Source organism: Platalea leucorodia, assembly GCF_965183815.1.
Source record: "Platalea leucorodia genome assembly, chromosome: 11".
In the NCBI taxonomy this organism is placed as follows: domain Eukaryota; kingdom Metazoa; phylum Chordata; class Aves; order Pelecaniformes; family Threskiornithidae; genus Platalea; species Platalea leucorodia.
Genome location: NC_138833.1, coordinates 8,384,767 through 8,401,506, shown reverse-complemented (window position 1 = coordinate 8,401,506; position 16,740 = coordinate 8,384,767). Strand labels below are relative to the sequence as shown.

The 16,740-nt window shown below is 60.6% G+C and overlaps 3 protein-coding genes across 3 annotated transcripts; all 3 read left to right on the top strand.

Annotated features, from left to right (window-relative positions):
* Nucleotides 1–737: 737 nt before the first annotated feature.
* Nucleotides 738–3,242, top strand: LOC309596071 (protocadherin beta-15-like). The gene has a single exon (XM_082323817.1). It carries the CDS (start codon nucleotides 753–755, stop codon nucleotides 3,192–3,194), a length of 2,442 nt encoding a protein of 813 aa, XP_082179943.1. The 5' UTR covers nucleotides 738–752; the 3' UTR covers nucleotides 3,195–3,242.
* A 3,670-nt stretch (nucleotides 3,243–6,912) lies between these two features.
* Nucleotides 6,913–9,375, top strand: LOC309596061 (protocadherin beta-15-like). The gene has a single exon (XM_082323807.1). It carries the CDS (start codon nucleotides 6,928–6,930, stop codon nucleotides 9,367–9,369), a length of 2,442 nt encoding a protein of 813 aa, XP_082179933.1. The 5' UTR covers nucleotides 6,913–6,927; the 3' UTR covers nucleotides 9,370–9,375.
* A 3,725-nt stretch (nucleotides 9,376–13,100) lies between these two features.
* LOC309596064 (protocadherin beta-15-like) lies at nucleotides 13,101–15,563 on the top strand. Its single transcript, XM_082323810.1, has one exon. The coding sequence runs from the start codon at nucleotides 13,116–13,118 to the stop codon at nucleotides 15,555–15,557; it is 2,442 nt and encodes an 813-aa protein (XP_082179936.1). The 5' UTR covers nucleotides 13,101–13,115; the 3' UTR covers nucleotides 15,558–15,563.
* Nucleotides 15,564–16,740: the final 1,177 nt, after the last annotated feature.

Genomic DNA, 16,740 nt, shown 5'->3' with positions numbered 1-16,740 from the left:
CTGCGTTCCCCGTCGTCAGCCTGAGATTCCCGAGGAGCCGTAGTGCCGTGCTGGGCTGCTACCTGCGGAGGCTCTCGCCCGGCTGCTCGACCGGGGAGCGCGGCTCGGTGCCGCCGGGCTGAGCCTCCGCCCCACGGCGCCGTGGGAAACGGGTTGTGCTCGTCTCGCCGCCGTGTTTCTCCAAGGGCGCGGACTGGCGTCCCGGCAGCCAAGCGCGCCCGCCTGCCCGCGGGCTCCGGGCAGCGGGGAGCGGGGCAGGACGCGGGGCAGCTGCCGGCGCCGCCCGTGCGCTCGGACTCGAGCGGCGGCCCCGCAGGGCTCTCGGCGCTCCTTCCCGGCGCTTCCCGCCCCGGCGCGGTGTGCGCGCGGGTCCGTGCGCCGGGGCGAGCCGGCAGCGCGGGCAGCGGGCGGCGGCGGGCGCAGTGCCGCCGCGGGCCGCAGGGTGGTGCTCCCGGCCAAGGCGGCGCCGAGCGGCTGCGGGCGGGGAGGCGGCCGAGCCCAGCCCGGCCGAGCGCAGCCCGGCCCAGACGAGCCGGGCAGCGGCGGCGAGCGGCGGCGAGCGGCGGCGAGCGGTGCTCCGTGCAATCCGCTGCCGGGCCACGGCGGCCGCGCTCCGGGCCGCCGGCCGCACTCGGCGAGAGGGAGGGCGCCCGCCCGCCGCCCCGCCGCGCCGCCGCGCCGCCGCCGGGCGCCGCTTTCGGCGGAGGACCGCGCGGGCGATCGGCGAGGCGGAGGCTGTCCGCCGCCGCGACATGGCGATCGCAAGGCAAGTGCTCTGTCTCTCTGCTTTCCTCTCCCTGCCGCACGCTCGCTCCGAGCCCCTCCGCTACTCCGTAGCCGAGGAGGCGGAGAGCGGCTCCGTGGTAGCCAACGTGGCGGAGGACGCGGGGCTGGCCCCGGCGCAGCTCGCGGCTCGCCGCGCCCGCCTGGCCTCGGACGACGGCCGGCAGCACTTTCGCTTAGACCGCGGCACCGGCCGCCTCGTAGTGGCGGACAGGCTGGACCGGGAGGAGCTGTGCGGGCAGTCCGCTACCTGCACGCTCCCCTTCGAGCTCCTGCTGGCGAACCCCCTGCAGTTCTTTCGGGTCGAGGTGGCGGTGCAGGACGTCAACGACCATTCGCCCGTTTTCCCGGAGGAACGAGTCACTTTTAAGATCCCGGAAAGGAGCGACCCGGGCTCGCGTTTCCCGCTGGAGGGGGCTCGGGACCTGGATGTTGGCAGCAACAGCATCCAGGCTTACAGCATCTCTCCCGACAACGAGTACTTTAGTGTCTCCTTTGGCAGTCGGAGTAAGGGGAAGAAGTATGTGGAACTGGTCTTGGAAAAGCCTCTAGACAGAGAGGAGCAGGCGGAGGTGGGTTTCAGCCTCATCGCTGTGGACGGAGGCTCTCCGCCGAGGAGTGGGACCACCCAAATCCACATTGTCGTTCTAGATGTAAATGACAACGCTCCTGTCTTCACAGAGGAGCTGTATGTTGGTCAGGTCTTGGAAAATGCACCGGAGGGCTCTGTGGTCCTCAGCGTGGTGGCAACCGATCGGGACGTGGGAATCAACGGGGACATCACCTATCAGTTCAGCCAAGCAGTGAGCCAGAGCCACTCGGCATTCGCACTTGACCCCACCAGCGGTGAAATTAAAGTCACAAAGCCTCTGGACTTTGAGGCAGCACAGAATCACGAGCTCAGCGTGCGGGCCACAGATGGCGGGGGCCTCTCGTCAATCTGCAAGGTGTTGGTGGAGGTGGTGGATGTGAATGACAATGCACCAGAGCTGGTGGTCAATTCCTTCAGCAGCCCCCTCCCCGAGAACGCGTTACCCGGGACGGTGGTTGCCCTCTTTACTGTCAGGGACCGAGATGCCGGTGCCAACGGGAAGATCACCTGTGCCCTTGAAGACCAGCTGTCGTTCTCCCTGCGGCCGGCCTATAAGAATTACTACGAGCTGGTGACCGTGAGCACTCTGGACAGGGAGGAGACGGCACGGTACATCCTCACTGTCACAGCAGCAGACGCGGGGTCACCTCCTCTCACGACCACCCAGACCTTCACGGTGGACATCTCCGATGTCAACGACAATGCACCTGTCTTCAACCAGACGTCGTACACCATGCATGTGCGTGAGAACAATGCCCCCACGGTGCTCGTCGGAGCCGTCAGTGCCGCGGATGCCGACGTGGGGCCCAATGCCAAGGTGACCTATTCCCTGGCACCAGCCCACCCCGCAGAGCAGCCTCCCTGCTCCTGCATCTCTGTGAACTCTGAGAACGGGCAGGTGTTTGTGCTGCGGCCTCTGGACTATGAGCAGGTGAGGCAGATGGAAGTCTTGGTGAGCGCCTCCGATGCGGGCTCTCCTCGCCTTAGTGCCAACGTCACCGTCCGCCTTGTCGTGGTGGATGAGAATGACAATGCGCCGCTGGTGCTGTACCCGTCGCACGACAGCAGCCCACCATCCAGCGAGCTGGTGCCCATGTCAGCTGAGGCAGGGTACCTCATCACCAAAGTGGTGGCCGTGGATGCCGACTCGGGGCAGAACTCGTGGCTCTCGTACCACCTGCTGAGGGCCACCGACCCCGGGCTGTTTGTGGTGGGTGCGCAGAGTGGGGAGGTGCGGCTGAGGAGGCCCGTGACAGAGAGAGACACCGTGAAGCAGAAGCTCGTTGTCCTGGTGCGAGACAACGGGCAGCCACCGCTGTCGGCCACCGTGGCACTGAGCGCACTGCTGCTCAGTGACTTCTCAGACATGCGCCTACCGCACAGCAGCCTGGCCACGGAGGATGACAGCGGCTCCCTGACAACCTATTTAATCATTTCATTGGTCTGTGTCTCGCTCCTCTTCCTCACGTCCACGGCAGCCTTCGTCGCTCGCAAGATGTGCAAGAGAAAGGAGCTGAAGGGTGGGCATGTGGTTTACGGCGCTGGCAACTTGCAGAGCGGCCTGGCTGATTCAGCTGCTGCGGGGACCCTGTCCCACGCCTATTGCTACGAGATCAACCTCACGACAGGCTCGGGCAACAGCGAGTTCAAGTTCCTGAAGCCCATCCTCCCCAGCCTGCCACCACAGCACTGTGGCACGAGCGGGGGCACTGACGGCGAACGAGATTTCCCCCGTGGCCCTATCACCACGGAGGACATGGCACCAGACAACGCCGGCATGCTCTCTGCAGAAGAGTTCAATAGTCTTTCCTTTAACTAGCATGGAGTCAGCCCAGCCAGAGGCTTCATGCCTCCTGATCGGAAGGGAGCTGGGCTACAACACGGGGCAATGGTTCCTCCAGACTAAATCTGCATTTGCAATTGGTGTCACTGATTTCCCTCCAATTCTAAGTCAGAAGAAAGGTTGTCTCCCCCTCCAAACAAACAAACAACCAAACAAACAAACAAAGAAAAAACCTAAAGGCTCCCTCTCTCAGGCAATAATATCTTTCAGCTCTGCTGCAGCCATTTCTGAAATGCTTTGAGAGTGGGGTTAGTCCCAGGAGCCCCCGGCTAAGTTCTTGCCTCACTTTTTTTTTTTTTTTATTCTGTGCTGTGTTGCGATGGCAAGGTCAGGCAGACAAATCACATGCTCAGTGAAATGCACGTAGCTCTTGTTCCTTGTCAGAAAAGCAAGGAAGTTGTGAGTACCGTGTTACAATGTGTTGCAAGCGTGGGGCTCTTTCTTCTGTGGGTTTGGGATGTGTCTGTCTGAGCTGTGTGGGCTCTGTGTGTTTTGCCCCCGGTCATTATGTCTGTCCGGACAGCCGTTGTGTGTCTGCCTATGCTGCACAAAGGCTGCCCGCTGAAGCAGGGAGTAGCTCACATCCAGCCGTTGCGATGCACGCAATTGCAGCTCAGCAGGCAAGAAGGCTGTGTTGACCCTTTGAATACAGAAGTCTCATGTTCTCTGAGGGAGAGCAGCAAAACGCACAACAAGATCTTCCTTTGGCCCATAAGGGGAGGGTTGCGTGGGCTGTCTCCTTGGGATTGCCTTGGAAATATGGCAGCACTAACGGTGTTGGGATAGGCTGTAACCGTGCAGAGCTGTGAGAACATGTTCATTGTCGTTGGGTGCACTGTATGAAAACGCCACGAGGTGCTTCAAAGGACTGTGTCTGAAGGTCGAATCGAGATGAACTTGGAAAAGGGCCCTTGACTTTGGTCTCATGCTTGTTGTTCCGGAATTCAGAGGCTTCTTGATGGGAGTGGAAAGGTGTCCCGATATGATTTTCTGGGTTTGTGTTAGAGCATTTGCATCCTCCTTTTTGCCCTTTCTCCTTCTACCCTGCAGACTGCCTTTGAGCATTGTCTTACCTATTCCTCTTGAGAAGGACTGTCACCCCATGTGTAATAACGGATTGCTTGACTGCAGGCAGTGTGGCAGGGAATAGCTGGAAAGCTTCACGCTGTGTTGTGCTGCAGTTAGAAACTGTACCGTTGTAAACCGGGATACCCTTGTGTGTAAAAGTGAAATAAAGAGAGCAGCTGAATGCCTTGTGTGGAGAGAGTCTTTGTGGAGATGTTCTTTCTGGGGAAGCTCTGTCCAAGTTTTCAAAAGGCCGGGAGGCTTTTTTTTCTCATTTTGTCCCTTGGCTGAGGTGAAGTTGAAGGGGTCCATTTCCTCGCTTTGGAGACGCAGCCGACAGAGCATTCAGTAAAACTGTGGGGATCACGGATTTGCTGGCAGGCCTGTATGGGTCTTGTGAGCCCTGATCTTCTGGCTGCAGCAGGGCCCGGTTCGATCGAGGTCAGGGGAAACTGGCGGCTACCCTAGCAGGGGCCCTGGGTGTGCAAAGGCCTCTGCAAAGGCGTGAGGTGGGGGCAGTGACCTGTCCAACTCTCCCAAGAGCTCCAGCTGCAGATGGCAACTGTAAGGCGTTCAAGCACAAAGTGTTTTGATTCTAAAGGCTTTGGGGGATGGACGGCACAAAGACAGGATACATGTTCCTTTGGGGAAGTATTTGGGGGAGCCCCAGGAGGTGGGCAATTGGTGGGTGAAAACCACTACCAGGGAGAGGATTCGCTCTTGGGAAATGCAGAGGACTACAGTTGTCCCTTCCGCAAAGGCCCCGATAAAAAGGTAAGTCCAGAGGACAAGCTGGTATAGTGATGCTGACTGGAAGACCGCTGTAGCTCGAGGACTGAGTGATCCACAGTCCCGTTAATCTGGGAAGGCACGCGCCTGTGCCGTGCTCTGCTGTGCTGTGCTGCATAAATCCCTGGTCAGCAGGACAAACTCAGCTCTCACTCAGGGGTGATGAGACAGCTGCCTGCAAGCAAGAAGTCCGCATGCGAACGTCTTTTACTGTGACAGTAGAAATGATGAATAGAATTGCTGTCTTGCAGGGAAGTCCTAAAACAGTGAGGACACTCTTTCAATTCTATGATGGGGGTCTGCGTGGCACGCTGTGTGTGGCTGGAGTTCTGTGTGAAGCTACTCTGCTCAGGGTTCTCCGCATCTAAAGGGACGAAGGATTCTCTATGCCAGCCTCTTCCTGTAGTGTGAGCTGTAACAGAGGGAGTTGTGAAGGACATCTTAGAGAGTCGGCGTGTCTCTCTTACTGAGATCTCAAGGAGCCAGCATCTCCGGGTGTAAAGCTGCTGCTTCTCAGGTTGCTGCAAGTCGAGGGTCTGGGTGTCTGATGCGGGTGATAACTAGATGGTTTATTGTGGTTTTTCCCCTGTGAGAGGGGGAGGCTGTTTCCCGTATCAGAGGGCCGGAACACGCTGCGGAGCTTTCCCGAGGGGCTCGTCAGAGGTGCCGTTTAGGAAGCAATGCGGTGGGCAGGACTTGTCAGAGAGCCTCTCCTGAACGCATGCATGTCCCGCGAATCCGTCAGCACCGTTCTGAGGGATGCTGGCAAGCGCGGGGCTGCAGCAGGCGCTGTTGGCTGAGCAGGAGTGGGAAGCCGGCAAGGCGGAGGGCCGCTTCCCGGCGCCGGAGCGCTGCAGGTGCTGTGTGCGGCTGCGAGTATCGCTGTTGGCCTCTGCAAAGGCGTGAGGTGGGGGCAGTGACCTTTGCAACTGACCCAAGAGCTCCAGCTGCGCTGAGGCGGGCGAGGACGAAGAAGCGCTGTGCAGCTGGCAGCCCGCTGGCGAGAGGGAAGGCAACGCGGGCCGCACGGCCCCTCCCGCCGTTGAGCCGGCGGAGTGGCCGGCCGGCAGGCGCGTCCACGCCTGAGCCTCGCCGGGAGCCGCCTGCGTTCCCCGTCGTCAGCCTGAGATTCCCGAGGAGCCGTAGTGCCGTGCTGGGCTGCTACCTGCGGAGGCTCTCGCCCGGCTGCTCGACCGGGGAGCGCGGCTCGGTGCCGCCGGGCTGAGCCTCCGCCCCACGGCGCCGTGGGAAACGGGTTGTGCTCGTCTCGCCGCCGTGTTTCTCCAAGGGCGCGGACTGGCGTCCCGGCAGCCAAGCGCGCCCGCCTGCCCGCGGGCTCCGGGCAGCGGGGAGCGGGGCAGGACGCGGGGCAGCTGCCGGCGCCGCCCGTGCGCTCGGACTCGAGCGGCGGCCCCGCAGGGCTCTCGGCGCTCCTTCCCGGCGCTTCCCGCCCCGGCGCGGTGTGCGCGCGGGTCCGTGCGCCGGGGCGAGCCGGCAGCGCGGGCAGCGGGCGGCGGCGGGCGCAGTGCCGCCGCGGGCCGCAGGGTGGTGCTCCCGGCCAAGGCGGCGCCGAGCGGCTGCGGGCGGGGAGGCGGCCGAGCCCAGCCCGGCCGAGCGCAGCCCGGCCCAGACGAGCCGGGCAGCGGCGGCGAGCGGCGGCGAGCGGCGGCGAGCGGTGCCCCGTGCAATCCGCTGCCGGGCCACGGCGGCCGCGCTCCGGGCCGCCGGCCGCACTCGGCGAGAGGGAGGGCGCCCGCCCGCCGCCCCGCCGCGCCGCCGCGCCGCCGCCGGGCGCCGCTTTCGGCGGAGGACCGCGCGGGCGATCGGCGAGGCGGAGGCTGTCCGCCGCCGCGACATGGCGATCGCAAGGCAAGTGCTCTGTCTCTCTGCTTTCCTCTCCCTGCCGCACGCTCGCTCCGAGCCCCTCCGCTACTCCGTAGCCGAGGAGGCGGAGAGCGGCTCCGTGGTAGCCAACGTGGCGGAGGACGCGGGGCTGGCCCCGGCGCAGCTCGCGGCTCGCCGCGCCCGCCTGGCCTCGGACGACGGCCGGCAGCACTTTCGCTTAGACCGCGGCACCGGCCGCCTCGTAGTGGCGGACAGGCTGGACCGGGAGGAGCTGTGCGGGCAGTCCGCTACCTGCACGCTCCCCTTCGAGCTCCTGCTGGCGAACCCCCTGCAGTTCTTTCGGGTCGAGGTGGCGGTGCAGGACGTCAACGACCATTCGCCCGTTTTCCCGGAGGAACGAGTCACTTTTAAGATCCCGGAAACGAGCAACCCGGGCTCGCGTTTCCCGCTGGAGGGGGCTCGGGACCTGGATGTTGGCAGCAACAGCATCCAGGCTTACAGCATCTCTCCCGACAACGAGTACTTTAGTGTCTCCTTTGGCAGTCGGAGTAAGGGGAAGAAGTATGTGGAACTGGTCTTGGAAAAGCCTCTAGACAGAGAGGAGCAGGCGGAGGTGGGTTTCAGCCTCATCGCTGTGGACGGAGGCTCTCCGCCGAGGAGTGGGACCACCCAAATCCACATTGTCGTTCTAGATGTAAATGACAACGCTCCTGTCTTCACAGAGGAGCTGTACGTTGGTCAGGTCTTGGAAAATGCACCGGAGGGCTCTGTGGTCCTCAGCGTGGTGGCAACCGATCGGGACGTGGGAATCAACGGGGACATCACCTATCAGTTCAGCCAAGCAGTGGGCCAGAGCCACTCGGCATTCGCACTTGACCCCACCAGCGGTGAAATTAAAGTCACAAAGCCTCTGGACTTTGAGGCAGCACAGAATCACGAGCTCAGCGTGCGGGCCACAGATGGCGGGGGCCTCTCGTCAATCTGCAAGGTGTTGGTGGAGGTGGTGGATGTGAATGACAATGCACCAGAGCTGGTGGTCAATTCCTTCAGCAGCCCCCTCCCCGAGAACGCGTTACCCGGGACGGTGGTTGCCCTCTTTACTGTCAGGGACCGAGATGCCGGTGCCAACGGGAAGATCACCTGTGCCCTTGAAGACCAGCTGTCGTTCTCCCTGCGGCCGGCCTATAAGAATTACTACGAGCTGGTGACCGTGAGCACTCTGGACAGGGAGGAGACGGCACGGTACATCCTCACTGTCACAGCAGCAGACGCGGGGTCACCTCCTCTCACGACCACCCAGACCTTCACGGTGGACATCTCCGATGTCAACGACAATGCACCTGTCTTCAACCAGACGTCGTACACCATGCATGTGCGTGAGAACAATGCCCCCACGGTGCTCGTCGGAGCCGTCAGTGCCGCGGATGCCGACGTGGGGCCCAATGCCAAGGTGACCTATTCCCTGGCACCAGCCCACCCCGCAGAGCAGCCTCCCTGCTCCTGCATCTCTGTGAACTCTGAGAACGGGCAGGTGTTTGTGCTGCGGCCTCTGGACTATGAGCAGGTGAGGCAGATGGAAGTCTTGGTGAGCGCCTCCGATGCGGGCTCTCCTCGCCTTAGTGCCAACGTCACCGTCCGCCTTGTCGTGGTGGATGAGAATGACAATGCGCCGCTGGTGCTGTACCCGTCGCACGACAGCAGCCCACCATCCAGCGAGCTGGTGCCCATGTCGGCTGAGGCAGGGTACCTCATCACCAAAGTGGTGGCCGTGGATGCCGACTCGGGGCAGAACTCGTGGCTCTCGTACCACCTGCTGAGGGCCACCGACCCCGGGCTGTTTGTGGTGGGTGCGCAGAGTGGGGAGGTGCGGCTGAGGAGGCCCGTGACAGAGAGAGACACCGTGAAGCAGAAGCTCGTTGTCCTGGTGCGAGACAACGGGCAGCCACCGCTGTCGGCCACCGTGGCGCTGAGCGCACTGCTGCTCAGTGACTTCTCAGACATGCGCCTACCGCACAGCAGCCTGGCCACGGAGGATGACAGCGGCTCCCTGACAACCTATTTAATCATTTCATTGGTCTGTGTCTCGCTCCTCTTCCTCACGTCCACGGCAGCCTTCGTCGCTCGCAAGATGTGCAAGAGAAAGGAGCTGAAGGGTGGGCATGTGGTTTACGGCGCTGGCAACTTGCAGAGCGGCCTGGCTGATTCAGCTGCTGCGGGGACCCTGTCCCACGCCTATTGCTACGAGATCAACCTCACGACAGGCTCGGGCAACAGCGAGTTCAAGTTCCTGAAGCCCATCCTCCCCAGCCTGCCACCACAGCACTGTGGCACGAGCGGGGGCACTGACGGCGAACGAGATTTCCCCCGTGGCCCTATCACCACGGAGGACATGGCACCAGACAACGCCGGCATGCTCTCTGCAGAAGAGTTCAATAGTCTTTCCTTTAACTAGCATGGAGTCAGCCCAGCCAGAGGCTTCATGCCTCCTGATCGGAAGGGAGCTGGGCTACAACACGGGGCAATGGTTCCTCCAGACTAAATCTGCATTTGCAATTGGTGTCACTGATTTCCCTCCAATTCTAAGTCAGAAGAAAGGTTGTCTCCCCCTCCAAACAAACAAAGAAACAAACAAAGAAAGAAAGAAAGAAAGAAAGAAAAAACCTAAAGGCTCCCTCTCTCAGGCAATAATATCTTTCAGCTCTGCTGCAGCCATTTCTGAAATGCTTTGAGAGTGGGGTTAGTCCCAGGAGCCCCCGGCTAAGTTCTTGCCTCACTTTTTTTTTTTTTTTATTCTGTGCTGTGTTGCGATGGCAAGGTCAGGCAGACAAATCACATGCTCAGTGAAATGCACGTAGCTCTTGTTCCTTGTCAGAAAAGCAAGGAAGTTGTGAGTACCGTGTTACAATGTGTTGCAAGCGTGGGGCTCTTTCTTCTGTGGGTTTGGGATGCGTCTGTCTGAGCTGTGTGGGCTCTGTGTGTTTTGCCCCCTGGTCATTATGTCTGTCCGGACAGCCGTTGTGTGTCTGCCTATGCTGCACAAAGGCTGCCCGCTGAAGCAGGGAGTAGCTCACATCCAGCCGTTGCGATGCACGCAATTGCAGCTCAGCAGGCAAGAAGGCTGTGTTGACCCTTTGAATACAGAAGTCTCATGTTCTCTGAGGGAGAACAGCAAAACGCACAACAAGATCTTCCTTTGGCCCATAAGGGGAGGGTTGCGTGGGCTGTCTCCTTGGGATTGCCTTGGAAATATGGCAGCACTAACGGTGTTGGGATAGGCTGTAACCGTGCAGAGCTGTGAGAACATGTTCATTGTCGTTGGGTGCACTGTATGAAAACGCCACGAGGTGCTTCAAAGGACTGTGTCTGAAGGTCGAATCGAGATGAACTTGGAAAAGGGCCCTTGACTTTGGTCTCATGCTTGTTGTTCTGGAATTCAGAGGCTTCTTGATGGGAGTGGAAAGGTGTCCCGATATGATTTTCTGGGTTTGTGTTAGAGCATTTGCATCCTCCTTTTTGCCCTTTCTCCTTCTACCCTGCAGACTGCCTTTGAGCATTGTCTTACCTATTCCTCTTGAGAAGGACTGTCACCCCATGTGTAATAACGGATTGCTTGACTGCAGGCAGTGTGGCAGGGAATAGCTGGAAAGCTTCACGCTGTGTTGTGCTGCAGTTAGAAACTGTACCGTTGTAAACCGGGATACCCTTGTGTGTAAAAGTGAAATAAAGAGAGCAGCTGAATGCCTTGTGTGGAGAGAGTCTTTGTGGAGATGTTCTTTCTGGGGAAGCTCTGTCCAAGTTTTCAAAAGGCCGGGAGGCTTTTTTTTCTCATTTTGTCCCTTGGCTGAGGTGAAGTTGAAGGGGTCCATTTCCTCGCTTTGGAGACGCAGCCGACAGAGCATTCAGTAAAACTGTGGGGATCACGGATTTGCTGGCAGGCCTGTATGGGTCTTGTGAGCCCTGATCTTCTGGCTGCAGCAGGGCCCGGTTCGATTGAGGTCAGGGGAAACTGGCGGCTACCCTAGCAGGGGCCCTGGGTGTGCAAAGGCCTCTGCAAAGGCGTGAGGTGGGGGCAGTGACCTGTCCAACTCTCCCAAGAGCTCCAGCTGCAGATGGCAACTGTAAGGCGTTCAAGCACAAAGTGTTTTGATTCTAAAGGCTTTGGGGGATGGACGGCACAAAGACAGGATACACGTTCCTTTGGGGAAGTATTTGGGGGAGCCCCAGGAGGTGGGCAATTGGTGGGTGAAAACCACTACCAGGGAGAGGATTCGCTCTTGGGAAATGCAGAGGACTACAGTTGTCCCTTCCGCAAAGGCCCCGATAAAAAGGTAAGTCCAGAGGACAAGCTGGTATAGTGATGCTGACTGGAAGACCGCTGTAGCTCGAGGACTGAGTGATCCACAGTCCCGTTAATCTGGGAAGGCACGCGCCTGTGCCGTGCTCTGCTGTGCTGTGCTGCATAAATCCCTGGTCAGCAGGATAAACTCAGCTCTCACTCAGGGGTGGTGAGACAGCTGCCTGCAAGCAAGAAGTCCGCATGCGAACGCCTTTTGCTGTGACAGTAGAAATGATGAATAGAATTGCTGTCTTGCAGGGAAGTCCTAAAACGGTGAGGACACTCTTTCAATTCTATGATGGGGGTCTGCGTGGCACGCTGTGTGTGGCTGGAGTTCTGTGTGAAGCTACTCTGCTCAGGGTTCTCCGCATCTAAAGGGACGAAGGATTCTCTATGCCAGCCTCTTCCTGTAGTGTGAGCTGTAACAGAGGGAGTTGTGAAGGACATCTTAGAGAGTCGGCGTGTCTCTCTTACTGAGATCTCAAGGAGCCAGCATCTCCGGGTGTAAAGCTGCTGCTTCTCAGGTTGCTGCAAGTCGAGGGTCTGGGTGTCTGATGCGGGTGATAACTAGATGGTTTATTGTGGTTTTTCCCCTGTGAGAGGGGGAGGCTGTTTCCCGTATCAGAGGGCCGGAACACACTGCGGAGCTTTCCCGAGGGGCTCGTCGGAGGTGCCGTTTAGGAAGCAATGCGGTGGGCAGGACTTGTCAGAGAGCCTCTCCTGAACGCATGCATGTCCCGCGAATCCGTCAGCACCGTTCTGAGGGATGCTGGCAAGCGCGGGGCTGCAGCAGGCGCTGTTGGCTGAGCAGGAGTGGGAAGCCGGCAAGGCGGAGGGCCGCTTCCCGGCGCCGGAGCGCTGCAGGTGCTGTGTGCGGCTGCGAGTATCGCTGTTGGCCTCTGCAAAGGCGTGAGGTGGGGGCAGTGACCTTTGCAACTGACCCAAGAGCTCCAGCTGCGCTGAGGCGGGCGAGGACGAAGAAGCGCTGTGCAGCTGGCAGCCCGCTGGCGAGAGGGAAAGCAACGCGGGCCGCACGGCCCCTCCCGCCGTTGAGCCGGCGGAGTGGCCGGCCGGCAGGCGCGTCCACGCCTGAGCCTCGCCGGGAGCCGCCTGCGTTCCCCGTCGTCAGCCTGAGATTCCCGAGGAGCCGTAGTGCCGTGCTGGGCTGCTACCTGCGGAGGCTCTCGCCCGGCTGCTCGACCGGGGAGCGCGGCTCGGTGCCGCCGGGCTGAGCCTCCGCCCCACGGCGCCGTGGGAAACGGGTTGTGCTCGTCTCGCCGCCGTGTTTCTCCAAGGGCGCGGACTGGCGTCCCGGCAGCCAAGCGCGCCCGCCTGCCCGCGGGCTCCGGGCAGCGGGGAGCGGGGCAGGACGCGGGGCAGCTGCCGGCGCCGCCCGTGCGCTCGGACTCGAGCGGCGGCCCCGCAGGGCTCTCGGCGCTCCTTCCCGGCGCTTCCCGCCCCGGCGCGGTGTGCGCGCGGGTCCGTGCGCCGGGGCGAGCCGGCAGCGCGGGCAGCGGGCGGCGGCGGGCGCAGTGCCGCCGCGGGCCGCAGGGTGGTGCTCCCGGCCAAGGCGGCGCCGAGCGGCTGCGGGCGGGGAGGCGGCCGAGCCCAGCCCGGCCGAGCGCAGCCCGGCCCAGACGAGCCGGGCAGCGGCGGCGAGCGGCGGCGAGCGGCAGCGAGCGGTGCTCCGTGCAATCCGCTGCCGGGCCACGGCGGCCGCGCTCCGGGCCGCCGGCCGCACTCGGCGAGAGGGAGGGCGCCCGCCCGCCGCCCCGCCGCGCCGCCGCGCCGCCGCCGGGCGCCGCTTTCGGCGGAGGACCGCGCGGGCGATCGGCGAGGCGGAGGCTGTCCGCCGCCGCGACATGGCGATCGCAAGGCAAGTGCTCTGTCTCTCTGCTTTCCTCTCCCTGCCGCACGCTCGCTCCGAGCCCCTCCGCTACTCCGTAGCCGAGGAGGCGGAGAGCGGCTCCGTGGTAGCCAACGTGGCGGAGGACGCGGGGCTGGCCCCGGCGCAGCTCGCGGCTCGCCGCGCCCGCCTGGCCTCGGACGACGGCCGGCAGCACTTTCGCTTAGACCGCGGCACCGGCCGCCTCGTAGTGGCGGACAGGCTGGACCGGGAGGAGCTGTGCGGGCAGTCCGCTACCTGCACGCTCCCCTTCGAGCTCCTGCTGGCGAACCCCCTGCAGTTCTTTCGGGTCGAGGTGGCGGTGCAGGACGTCAACGACCATTCGCCCGTTTTCCCGGAGGAACGAGTCACTTTTAAGATCCCGGAAAGGAGCGACCCGGGCTCGCGTTTCCCGCTGGAGGGGGCTCGGGACCTGGATGTTGGCAGCAACAGCATCCAGGCTTACAGCATCTCTCCCGACAACGAGTACTTTAGTGTCTCCTTTGGCAGTCGGAGTAAGGGAGACAAATATGTGGAACTGGTCTTGGAAAAGCCGCTAGACAGAGAGGAGCAGGCGGAGGTGGGTTTCAGCCTCATCGCCATGGACGGAGGCTCTCCGCCGAGGAGTGGGACCACCCAAATCCACATTGTCGTTCTAGATGTAAATGACAATGCTCCTGTCTTCACAGAGGAGCGGTACATTGGTCAGGTCTTGGAAAATGCACCGGAGGGCTCTGTGGTCCTCAGCGTGGTGGCAACCGATCGGGACATGGGCATCAACGGGGACATCACCTATCAGTTCAGCCAAGCAGTGGGCCAGAGCCACTCGGCATTCGCACTTGACCCCACCAGCGGTGAAATTAAAGTCACAAAGCCTCTGGACTTTGAGGCAGCACAGAATCACGAGCTCAGCGTGCGGGCCACAGATGGCGGGGGCCTCTCGTCAATCTGCAAGGTGTTGGTGGAGGTGGTGGATGTGAATGACAATGCACCAGAGCTGGTGGTCAATTCCTTCAGCAGCCCCCTCCCCGAGAACGCGTTACCCGGGACGGTGGTCGCCCTCTTTACTGTCAGGGACCGAGATGCCGGTGCCAACGGGAAGATCACCTGTGCCCTTGAAGACCAGCTGTCGTTCTCCCTGCGGCCGGCCTATAAGAATTACTACGAGCTGGTGACCGTGAGCACTCTGGACAGGGAGGAGACGGCACGGTACATCCTCACTGTCACAGCAGCAGACGCGGGGTCACCTCCTCTCACGACCACCCAGACCTTCACGGTGGACATCTCCGATGTCAACGACAATGCACCTGTCTTCAACCAGACGTCGTACACCATGCATGTGCGTGAGAACAATGCCCCCACGGTGCTCGTCGGAGCCGTCAGTGCCGCGGATGCCGACGTGGGGCCCAATGCCAAGGTGACCTATTCCCTGGCACCAGCCCACCCCGCAGAGCAGCCTCCCTGCTCCTGCATCTCTGTGAACTCTGAGAACGGGCAGGTGTTTGTGCTGCGGCCTCTGGACTATGAGCAGGTGAGGCAGATGGAAGTCTTGGTGAGCGCCTCCGATGCGGGCTCTCCTCGCCTTAGTGCCAACGTCACCGTCCGCCTTGTCGTGGTGGATGAGAATGACAATGCGCCGCTGGTGCTGTACCCGTCGCATGACAGCAGCCCACCATCCAGCGAGCTGGTGCCCATGTCGGCTGAGGCAGGGTACCTCATCACCAAAGTGGTGGCCGTGGATGCCGACTCGGGGCAGAACTCGTGGCTCTCGTACCACCTGCTGAGGGCCACCGACCCCGGGCTGTTTGTGGTGGGTGCGCAGAGTGGGGAGGTGCGGCTGAGGAGGCCCGTGACAGAGAGAGACACCGTGAAGCAGAAGCTCGTTGTCCTGGTGCGAGACAACGGGCAGCCACCGCTGTCGGCCACCGTGGCGCTGAGCGCACTGCTGCTCAGTGACTTCTCAGACATGCGCCTACCGCACAGCAGCCTGGCCACGGAGGATGACAGCGGCTCCCTGACAACCTATTTAATCATTTCATTGGTCTGTGTCTCGCTCCTCTTCCTCACGTCCACGGCAGCCTTCGTCGCTCGCAAGATGTGCAAGAGAAAGGAGCTGAAGGGTGGGCATGTGGTTTACGGCGCTGGCAACTTGCAGAGCGGCCTGGCTGATTCAGCTGCTGCGGGGACCCTGTCCCACGCCTATTGCTACGAGATCAACCTCACGACAGGCTCGGGCAACAGCGAGTTCAAGTTCCTGAAGCCCATCCTCCCCAGCCTGCCACCACAGCACTGTGGCACGAGCGGGGGCACTGACGGCGAACGAGATTTCCCCCGTGGCCCTATCACCACGGAGGACATGGCACCAGACAACGCCGGCATGCTCTCTGCAGAAGAGTTCAATAGTCTTTCCTTTAACTAGCATGGAGTCAGCCCAGCCAGAGGCTTCATGCCTCCTGATCGGAAGGGAGCTGGGCTACAACACGGGGCAATGGTTCCTCCAGACTAAATCTGCATTTGCAATTGGTGTCACTGATTTCCCTCCAATTCTAAGTCAGAAGAAAGGTTGTCTCCCCCTCCAAACAAACAAAGAAAGAAAGAAAGAAAGAAAGAAAGAAAGAAAGAAAAAACCTAAAGGCTCCCTCTCTCAGGCAATAATATCTTTCAGCTCTGCTGCAGCCATTTCTGAAATGCTTTGAGAGTGGGGTTAGTCCCAGGAGCCCCCGGCTAAGTTCTTGCCTCACTTTTTTTTTTTTTTTATTCTGTGCTGTGTTGCGATGGCAAGGTCAGGCAGACAAATCACATGCTCAGTGAAATGCACGTAGCTCTTGTTCCTTGTCAGAAAAGCAAGGAAGTTGTGAGTACCGTGTTACAATGTGTTGCAAGCGTGGGGCTCTTTCTTCTGTGGGTTTGGGATGCGTCTGTCTGAGCTGTGTGGGCTCTGTGTGTTTTGCCCCCTGGTCATTATGTCTGTCCGGACAGCCGTTGTGTGTCTGCCTATGCTGCACAAAGGCTGCCCGCTGAAGCAGGGAGTAGCTCACATCCAGCCGTTGCGATGCACGCAATTGCAGCTCAGCAGGCAAGAAGGCTGTGTTGACCCTTTGAATACAGAAGTCTCATGTTCTCTGAGGGAGAACAGCAAAACGCACAACAAGATCTTCCTTTGGCCCATAAGGGGAGGGTTGCGTGGGCTGTCTCCTTGGGATTGCCTTGGAAATATGGCAGCACTAACGGTGTTGGGATAGGCTGTAACCGTGCAGAGCTGTGAGAACATGTTCATTGTCGTTGGGTGCACTGTATGAAAACGCCACGAGGTGCTTCAAAGGACTGTGTCTGAAGGTCGAATCGAGATGAACTTGGAAAAGGGCCCTTGACTTTGGTCTCATGCTTGTTGTTCTGGAATTCAGAGGCTTCTTGATGGGAGTGGAAAGGTGTCCCGATATGATTTTCTGGGTTTGTGTTAGAGCATTTGCATCCTCCTTTTTGCCCTTTCTCCTTCTACCCTGCAGACTGCCTTTGAGCATTGTCTTACCTATTCCTCTTGAGAAGGACTGTCACCCCATGTGTAATAACGGATTGCTTGACTGCAGGCAGTGTGGCAGGGA

Coding starts and splice junctions, on each gene's coding strand:
- LOC309596071 (XM_082323817.1), top strand. CDS start 753: ATGGCGATCGCAAGGCAAGTGCTCTGTCTCTCTGCTTTCCTCTCCCTG.
- LOC309596061 (XM_082323807.1), top strand. CDS start 6,928: ATGGCGATCGCAAGGCAAGTGCTCTGTCTCTCTGCTTTCCTCTCCCTG.
- LOC309596064 (XM_082323810.1), top strand. CDS start 13,116: ATGGCGATCGCAAGGCAAGTGCTCTGTCTCTCTGCTTTCCTCTCCCTG.